The sequence below is a fragment of the Mangifera indica genome, chromosome 7 (assembly GCF_011075055.1).
Source record: "Mangifera indica cultivar Alphonso chromosome 7, CATAS_Mindica_2.1, whole genome shotgun sequence".
Taxonomy (NCBI): Eukaryota; Viridiplantae; Streptophyta; class Magnoliopsida; order Sapindales; family Anacardiaceae; genus Mangifera; species Mangifera indica.
Window position 1 is genome coordinate 10,409,300 of NC_058143.1, and position 10,544 is coordinate 10,419,843.

At 29.5% G+C, this 10,544-nt stretch overlaps 1 protein-coding gene across 2 annotated transcripts; it reads left to right on the forward strand.

Moving 5' to 3' along the window:
* The first annotated feature begins 2,113 nt into the window (after positions 1-2,113).
* LOC123221906 (nuclear envelope-associated protein 2-like) lies at positions 2,114-6,287 on the forward strand. 2 transcript variants are annotated; one of them, XM_044644879.1, is made up of 6 exons: positions 2,114-2,304; positions 3,005-3,340; positions 3,527-3,634; positions 5,006-5,467; positions 5,584-5,685; positions 5,824-6,287. In XM_044644879.1, exons 2-6 carry the CDS (start codon positions 3,170-3,172, stop codon positions 5,989-5,991), a joined length of 1,011 nt encoding a protein of 336 aa, XP_044500814.1. In that variant the 5' UTR covers positions 2,114-2,304; positions 3,005-3,169; the 3' UTR covers positions 5,992-6,287. The 2 variants fall into 2 exon arrangements, with proteins under 2 accessions (XP_044500814.1, XP_044500815.1); XM_044644880.1 differs by lacking the exon at positions 2,114-2,304 and adding an exon at positions 2,799-2,906.
* The last annotated feature ends 4,257 nt before the right edge of the window (positions 6,288-10,544 follow it).

Sequence of the window (10,544 nt, forward strand, 5' to 3'; positions counted from 1 at the left end):
TTTTAACATTAGATAAATTCAATCAAATATTAATATTACTAAAAAATGAATATTAAAATTCCAATTACTTTACCCAGGCTTTTATTTCCCCATTTTCAGGCAATCTAAATAATAATAAATAGACTTCAAGTTTCAACCGTAGGGCATTAATAACTCTAGGTTTTAGCCGTCGGTGTATTTCAATAGGTATAACTATTTCTGGGCTGAAAAACTTACTCCCACCCATGGTTTGGTAAAATTTTAAATTCTTATATATTAATTTTTAAAAATTTAAAAATTTATCATTTTATTAAAATTTATTATTAAAAATAAAAATAAAAATATTATTTAATTAAAAATATTTAAAAAATAAAAAATATTCACATTTTTTCTCTTTAGTTTAAAAACATAATAATTTTATCTTACTTAAAGTTTGAAAAACACTTATTTCCTTATAGAGTTTTGAACCCATCATCAAAGATGGTGAACTTCATCATCTCCAATCATCTTTGTCCATAGTCTCTCTCTCTTTCTCTCTAACAAATTTATCAGTCTTTTTTTCTTTCTCTCTAGTCATATTCATTTGAGATAAAGACAAATTGTATTAGTCTCTTAGATGAAGACGATTTAGAAGAGAGAAAGTTGTGTCTCATGACAGTTTCAAAACTCTACGAGAAATCACTTTTTAAAACTTTGGGTAAAAAAAATTGTTAAATTTTTAAATTAAAGGAGAAAAATATAATAAATTTTTAATTTTTTAAATACTTTTAACTAAATAACATTTTTATTCTTCATCTTAATAATAAATTTTAATAAAATAATAAATTTTTAAAATTTATTAGAGAGAATTTTAAAATTTCGCCGCATCTTTGGTGGGAAAAAGTCTTTCGACCATTAATTAATAGCTAAATATTACAATCTTGTCATTTAGAATTATGGACCTACAAAAACATGTTAATCTTTTTATTTATTTATATTTTTTCAATCCATCATTTTCGATATAAATTTACCAAAAATTATGACGACATTGATATTAACAATTATAAAAATAAAATTTGTAAAATATGACTTGGTCCATAAATAAATAAATAAATGTAAAGCCCAAAAAGGGAGAAGCAAGCTTTTTTATTTTAGATGAAGATGACGTGGCTGAAACACCAGCTGTCCAAAAATTTTGATTTGCCGCGCTTCAAGTCAAACCGATTACCATGAATCTAAGCTTTAGGTTTGGAGTTTGTCATTTATAAGATAAGCTCCAGCTTTGGAATCAGGTTCGGACTTCTACCATGACTAATTTCACTTCCCTTCCTGAGGTTTTCCTGATATTTCTACTATCCCCCATGATTTAAAAATATATCTAAAACATGATTCCTAATTTCTCAGACATCAAAGGAATCAAACAGCCGCCCAAATCACACGACTTGCAACCAGATCACTCTTTTGCTGCTCAACCAAATTTAACTAAGGGCAACTTCCATAATATTGGTTGACAACCACGTAATCTTACCCCATTTGCAACCACACAACTTTTATCAAAACATAGATAGTTTTATAATAGAAGTTTATAAATTGATAAGTCTATCGGATTGTTAAAAAAATATAACAAAAAAAACTAAAAAGCCTTAAAAATTAGTCGTTAGAGTGGGTATAGAGAGTCCTTTAATTTAGTTGAGATCCAAATAGCTTTAAACTAAAATAGAGGCAACTTGGGTTTAAAAAAAAAAATGATTAATATATTTGGGGATAAATTATTTCTATTTATTAAGTATTTTTCACTTATTTATTTACTAATACTCAAATGGGTATTCACTGTAAATACACATATAATTATTTTTAGTAAATATTGTCTTAATTTATTTTTCTGAATAATTATTTTGTTAAAAAATTATTAAAATACCCAAATAATGTAACTTCACCTAATTTATCAAGTTCTAATTTTTAAATTTGGGTTTGTCAGTTATTCTACAAACCTTATGGGAGAAAAAGAAACTCCTAAACTTTCAGATTTCAACGTTCAATCCGAACCTGATTCTCTCTCTCCTCTCCTCTGTCCTCTGTCTTCACCTTCAACTCACAATTCAATATAAGACAAAATCATCTTGCCTGAAGATTGCCAAAATAACAAAAAAAAAAAAAAAAGAATCCTAGATTTTCACTCTCCTTCCATTTATACCCGTCTGATTGCATCAGACTTCACTCTCTCTTCATCTCCGCCTCCTGATCCATTTCAAAACACTGACCTCAACTCGCAGGCCCAGAAAAATAAACTGAAGGACACTCTGCTTTGGCCCTTCACTGCGCATGCAAGCTGATGAAGAATCAGTGGTATTTTAGTTCTCTTCATCTCCAAAAATTTGTTTTTCATGTTTCTGTTTCCAAAAAACAAGTTTTTGCTCTAAAAAACCAAGTAGGGTTGCTTGAAAGCAGTTAAAATTTGAAAATTTTGAGTTATTTTTATATGAAATGAAACCTATATATGAAAAAAGACATTTAAAGTTTAAACGGTCATAATTTATGGTATATTATTTATTGCATGATTACTGAAAAAAAAAGATTTAAGTGGGGTTGCCTCAAATCAGTTAAAGTTTTAATTTTTATATTATTATTTTTAGGATATTTTCTATGTTTTAAGAAATAAAAGTCTGACTTTATATCTCTCGAGCTTTCATGAATATTTGTTCATTTATTTATTATTGATGAAATGGACACTCACTATACGTGTTTTAATTAATTCTCTGATGTCTCTCTGTTCATAATAATTTTGTTAGCCATAAAAAATAATTCAATTTCCTGTTATTTATTAAATACTTTTAATTTTTGGAGGAGATTTGTTTGAAGAGATACGATATATAATATTTAAGTTCCATTAAATAGACTTCAAAATTTTGAACCTTCAATCTGAATTTCTGCATGCTCTATCTCTAAAGGTTTAATTTTTATTTATTTATTTTAGTTTACTATTTTTTGATTTTGTTTATTGGAAGATGCTTCGAATTAAATGCTCAACTACCCTTTTCACATGCAGATGTGAAGAATATAATAGCTTTCACTTGAAGGGTCAGAAGCACCAGATAAGTCAAATTTAGGACTTGATTCAATGTGTTAACTTTGCTTCTAAGAGCTTCACGGCCACAGTTGATCAAAGTTTTTATTATTTCTAAGTTTTTGTTCAGGTTTTGATCAATCATCCATGTCATCATCACTTGCTGTTAGAGATATTGATCCTTTGTTGAAGGATTTGAATGAAAAGAAGCAAAATTTTAGAAAAAATGTTGTGTCTTTAGCAGCAGAGTTGAAGGAAGTTAGGAGCCGTTTGGCATATCAAGAACAGTCTTTTGTTAAAGAGAGCATAACAAGACAGGTTTGTTGTTTGATTTTTTTATTTTTAACACTCTTTGTGTTGTTTTGATGATGAATTCGGAAGGGTTTCTTTTTGTTCAAGCCTTGGATTCAATCATTTTTACCGGTTGGGGGACTTCTTGTTTGTGGGGTCACTGATTTTGAATCTTTTTAAGAATTGATTTCAAATTGTTTTTGGCTTCCACAGGAAGCTGAAACAAAGGCTAAGATCATGGAAGAAGAGATTTGTAGATTGCAGAAAACATTGGAGGAGAAAAATGGACAGATTGAGGCTTCAGCTTCTAATACTGAGAAGGTATTAACTTCAATGCAATCAGCTTATGATTAACTAATAACAAGGCTATTTGCCACGTTGGTTGTGTTGATCTTGAATAATTATGTTTTTTTTTCCCCCATCTTTCGTGTCAAAGTTACTGCATCATGGATGAATCTTGTTCTCATCTTTTTGAGACGCCTTTTGGTGTCTTTCTATTTGGCTGGGGGAGCCCAGTAGAGGAAAGGTGACCAAGTGTTTATGATAATATAAGGTTATCTTGCTTTTATTTGTGGCTTGAATGATTCAGAAAACTTTTGTCTCTTGTAAACGAGATGGGAAAGTTTGGAAAGTGAATTTAACTCTTAATTCAAACTGTTTGAAATCATGTGTTATTTTTAGTATTCTAGAATGACTTTATTTGGTTGATTTTACTCTTATAATCCAACATTTTTGTTGGTGTGTTCTGTTTTAATTTCTCCTTCTTGTTTTAATCTTGTGTTTTACTTGAAAATGAGAAGAAACCATTGATGCACTAAAAAAAAGGGTATCAATAACTTCCATCTATGTATGCAAAACTTATAATTTTTCTACTACTTTAACTGCAGAAACTTGTATAGTTTTATTAATTGAATTTTAAGATGTCTAACATTTTTAGTGAGTGATTTACTTGTTTAATAAGATATCCATTGAAGTTATTTTGTGTAGAATGGAATTGTAATTCATAGAATAAGTTTTTAGAAAGAATCTTCCGGTAGTATGAACTCTTGGAGTCATAAATTTTCTCTAGGTCCAGGATTTTAAATAACTTAGGTAATGGAGCTCAAATAAATGATAAGCTGAGCTTCTCTTTTATGCCTTGTAATTGTTAAGTACTTCTATTGTGAACTGTCATATTAATAAGAAACCAAACAGGTTGTATATATGTCCCTATACATTAAACTGATACCAAACAGGTTGTGTTATAAATTTGGAAAAGATTCGTTGCATGCTCATAGTCGTGGTGGCTGGATTTTCCTTGAAAAATTATTTGGCATCATGACTTACTTTCTGCTTTTTAATTATTTATATTATAATCCTGTATGTTTCACTTTCCAAGTATCTGGTAGAAATGGAAAACAGTTTGATGATGCTGCTAGTTGAACTGTTGAATAGCTGATGAAATTCAATGGCCTATATTCCTAATATACCTACAGCATTTAACGGTCTTTGAATTATGTTAGGTAGGGCTATTTTTGATTTCCCTGTGGACCCTTCTTCTCTTAGGCACCTTCTTTCCTCTGCTAATTTAATTTCTCTGTTTTATATAAAAATGAAGAAAGAAAAAGGAAAATGGAATTTATCTACTGAGCAAATGCAAGCTGTGTTCTGTTATGATTTCTGTGATTCCGATTGTTATTTTATGGGACACAGTACCTGAAGCAATTGGATGATCTTCAAGGGCAGCTTGCAAGCACACAAGCAACTGCAGATGCAAGTGCTGCATCAGCTCAGGCAGCTCAGCTTCAATGTTCAGCATTGGTTAAAGAATTAGATGAGAAGAAAAATTCCTTAAAGGAACATGAGGATCGAGTAACTAGGCTAGGAGAACAATTAGATAAATTGCAAAAGGATCTTCACGTGAGGGAATCTTCACAAAAGCAACTGAAAGAAGAGGTTTTGAGAATTGAGCATGATATTATGCAAGCTGTTGCCAAGGCCGGTGCAAACAAGGATTGTGAATTAAGGAAGTTGTTAGACGAGGTTTCTCCAAAGAATGTTGAAAAGATCAATAAACTTCTTATTGTTAAGGATGAAGAAATAGCCAAACTGAGAGATGAAATAAGGATTATGTCTGCCCATTGGAAGCTCAAAACTAAAGAATTGGAATCACAGGTGTGATTATAGGTTCCACTCTTTTCATGGGTTTTGTCCTACCAAAATTACATGTCATCTCTAGATGACCTGTGGTTACTGTTTATTTATGATCTTCAACCTATTTTCTGAAACAGTTGGAGAAGCAGCGGCGAGCTGATCAGGAACTGAAAAAGAGGGTGTTGAAGTTGGAGTTTTGCCTCCAGGAAGCTCGTGCTCAGACACGAAAGCTTCAAAGGGTATGCTAATCTTTTAATCTTTTATATATGAAGCAGGATGGTGCCATATACAGTTTTAATCTTATATTCTCCCAGCAGCATTTCAGATATAATATCGATCACATGTTTATCTTACACACATTTCATTCCTTGCAACAGGCAGGAGAGCGAAGGGATAAAGCATTGAAAGAACTAAGAGAACAGTTAGCAGCAAAGCAACAAGGTGCACCAGTGGATTTGGAGAAACAGAATTTCTGGGAAACCTCAGGTTTTAAGATGGTAGTATCCATGTCAATGTTGATCTTGGTTGTCTTCTCAAAGCGATGAAACATTAAGTAACATAGTTATCCTTGTGTATAAGGCATGATGAAGCACCTGAAGTCCACTTTGTGAAAGAGTGTAGGAAAAAAGCTGTAGAGCCATTTTGGTTGTAGAGGATCTGTTTCTTGCATAGTGTCAGTGAAGAACATTCTTTTTCTTTTTTTCTCACAACTGGAAATATTTGCATCACTTAGTCTTGTAAGTTGAACATCTTTACAACCACAGTAAAGGGCTGAACGAATGTAATGGCAGAATTTAGTAGAAAGTTAAGGATGAAATAGACGTGTATCATGTCCTTTATACGTTCCTCGGATTAATTTGTCTAATGTGATCATCTACACTTTAGCATGGTGGTAAGGTGCAGTACAGAGAAAATAAACGTATACGCAATGAAAATTGTTTTAATAGACGTATCGACTTTTTCTTGTTCATTCATGGGTTGTATGTATAACCAACAAACTGCCTCTCTCTCTCGTCCTCTATATTCTTCTTGTTCTGCAAGTATCTAGGAATTTCTGCTTAAAGAAATTCAGTCTTCCAAAAAGTTAGAATAATGTTCAAAGACATCAATAAACTCACATATGTTGTATTAAGATGAGATTTTTAAATTATTTGGTGTAGAGGTAGTGAGATTGATAGTTAGAATAATGATTTTACCTATTTGATTTGGGTGGTACAATCTCAGAAGAAATGATGATTTTATCGAAAGAAAAAAAAAAAAACCTATAAATAGTGAACTGTTACGGAGCTGGTGGCTTTCAACCATAAAAATACATTTAATGACAATGAGAATGCATTTAAAGATTGGAGGGCGGAGGGCGGAGGGCGGAGGGCGGAGGGTGCATGAGTAGGAAAATTTCATTTATCATGTCTTGCCTACTTCATCTCTCATATGCGAAAAATATCACCATAAATACCCCCTCATTTATTATATATAAGCACAATAATCTCTTCTTTGTTTTTATAAGAATAAACACACGCAGCCTTTACTCCGTTTCTGAAGTTGACTCTCCTTATTTTCATCTTCTTGTTTCAATTTTTATTATAATTTATAATACGATATCAGCATCATTTGTTCAGATTTATCTTAATACTAATTATCTTTTAATTATGATATTATTCTATTTATCTCAATTATAATATTATCTTATTTACAAAATACAAATCAGGATTATTTCAATTATTATTATTATTTTGTTTAATATTTTTATCATATTTATTTTCCTATTTGGGAATAGCAAACTATAATTATATCAATTTTTATAATTGTTTTATATTTGTATATACAAATCATAATTGTATCTTATTTACAATCCAAAGTTTGTAAAATCATAAATTTGAACTCAAACTTCTGAATATCATTCGAATATTTATTTATATTATAATAATTGTATCCGATTTATAACTTGAAGTTTGTAAAATTGTGAGAATATATATTTATATACATATGGGCTCTAAATTTCATCAAAATATTTATTTATTTTATATTAACTATATATTAGTTGCAACTTGATGTTTGCATAAATTGTGAAAAATATGAACTTGAAGTCCGAAATATAATCATAATTAAAATTTAAAATACTATAATATTCTAAATATTAATTACAAAATTATAAGTTTTGTAAATATGAAATAATATCTGAATCTGAAGTTTTAAATATTAATCTCAATATGTTCTCCATAAAACCAAAAGTTTTGTGAATATGGGCAATATTTGAACCTAGAGTTTCTAAAATTGAATGGATATAATTGATTAAATAAAATGCTATAGAAAGACAAATCCAAAACCATTATTTTACCAACATCACATCCTTGAAAGGTTGCAAACCGAATATGTTGATATAATGATGATCCACTAGATTTGTGAAGAAATTTTAAAGATAAGTTTAAACATCAGATTCAATAATACTCCAAATTGCTCTACAATTTAGCACAACTTTATGATATTCAAAATTTTTCCTTGATTAAAGTAATGTGAAAAAGAAAATATTTTCTACCTTTCATCTTGATAGTATGCTCCTGTAATAGCAGTATTGAGAAAATAAATTTTGAATTAATATTATGTTTACTGTTGATGAAAAGCCATCAAATTCGCCTCATTGGCATTACATTGTTCCCTGAAGTGAACGCGACTATCAACATAAGTGAGAGTAAGGTCATTAATGAAATAATTTTCGATTCGAAGATTGTTATAATAGAAAATCTCAGTTATTCCACTAAAAGTGGACTAAGACTGAAGTGAAATAAAAAATAATGCAAAGTAAACCACAAAACAATATATGTGGTTGTCAGTATCATTGGTTGTGTAACTATTGTATGCAAAAACATTGGGTGACTCTATATTAAACATCCATACAAATAGAATTAATTTTGTTGATGATTTAAATCTTATTAATCTAATAAATCTTGATGTTTCAAGACTTCGTTCAAGAAGAAAAATATAGGGCATTTGACTAGTGATGTGAATGCCCAAGATTTTTATAATTAAAACCCATCATATATAATTATTTTGGAGTTATGAATATTATTTTGTGTTTTATTATCATGTTTTCCACATTTTCACTATTTTGTACACGTTATGATTAGTGCAATTTTTAAACGAAAAGATATAAACTCTAAAATTGAAGCATTAACTTCAAAAATTAATGATGAATACATGCTTTTGATGGATAATGTAATAACATACATAATTCTTAAAGAAGAGAAATTTTTCTTAATTTAGCACCGATTGAAGTTAAAGTAAACATGACTTCAGGATCAATAAATCTTATTGAAGACTTCGAAAGAGTCACAATTTGGTTAAAAACTAGAATCAAATTAAACATTAATGATATATTATATTTAAGTAGATCTAGAAGAAATCTACTTAGTTTTAAAAATATAAAAATGATGCAAAATTCTTCTGTATGACTGGTAATACCTCCAAAAGAAGGCTTGTACTAGAAAAATTGTTTGTTTTATCATTTAGATTGTATTATACAATTATAAAAGCAATTGAAACCTATGCAGTATTGAACCTAAAGTTCTTTGATCCAAAAGTGCTTATATTTTGGCATGACTGTTTACGTCATTCAGGATCTACAATGATACGTACAATTGTTAAAAATTCACATAGAGATGCACTAAAGAATCAGAAGATTTTTTTCTCTAATGAAAAATTTTGCATCACCTGTTCACAAGAAAAATTAGTAATTAGACTATCTTCCTCCAAAGTTGAAGTTAAATCCTCATTATTCTTACAAAAGATTCAAAGAGACATATATGGACCAAGTCATCCATCTAGTAGGCCATTTCATTATTTCATGGTCTTAACTAATACATCTGCACGATGATCGTATGTTTGTTATTGTCAACTCAAAATGTTATCTTTACTAAACTGATAACACAAATTATCAAGTTGAAGACACATTTATCAGATTATCCGATTAAGTCAATATAACTAGATAATGTTAGTGAATTTACATCTAAGATATTTAATGATTATTACATATTTACAAGGATTGATGTTGAACATCTAGTTTTGTATGTCCATACTCAAAATATATGAGTTGAGTCTCTTATTAAATGGCTTCATATAATTGCACGTACTTTATTTTTAAGAACTCAATTATCAACTTTTATATGGAGACATGCTATATTATATGTTGTAATATTAATTTGCTTGTGACCTTCTTCTTATCATTAATATTTTTCTCTACAATTGGTTCTTAGTCACCAACCTGATATAACTCATTTAAAGATATTTTGTTGTATTATATATGTTCTTATTGCCTCTCTTTAATGCACAAAAATAGGACCTCAACGTCATTTGATAATTTATATTGGATATAATTTACTATTCATTATTAGGTATCTGGAACAATTAATAAGTGATCCTTTTACTGCACGATTTACAGATTGTTACTTTGATGAGACAATATTTTTATCTTTAGGGGAAAAGAAAAGGTCTCATAAAGTTAGATATGAACTTACTTCATATGTACCTATCATGTCTCATCTGATTTTTGTACATTCTAAAGTGAAACTAAAGTATAGAAGATAATGTGTTTACCAATTATTATCAATCAAATGCCCGATGCATTTGTGAATATGACAAAAGTAACAAGCTCATATGTATTAGCTGCCAACGCACTAGCAAACATCAATGTGACTGTCGAATAGTCTATTCAAGCAGTGACTGATCAATCTATTATATGCCAAAAACATGGTAGACTTGTTCGATCGAAAGATACTATTCCTCAAAAAGGAAAAATAAAGAATTAAATAGATATTAATTATGATGATGCTAAAATGATTGAAAAATTCATACTCTTTAATATTTTTCCAAAAGAGGTTATGGTCTCTAAAGAGATTTAAGCCCCTGAAGAACAAAAAAATGAAAATGCTAAAATATCTATAAATTATGCGTATACACGAGAGATGTGGAATTGTGAAACGGTTATCATTGATGATGCATTCTCATTTGCAATAACTATTGAAATTATGAATGATGATTTTGAAACATGTACTGTGGACCAGTACAAACAAAGACATGATTGATCTAAATGAGAAAAAATAAT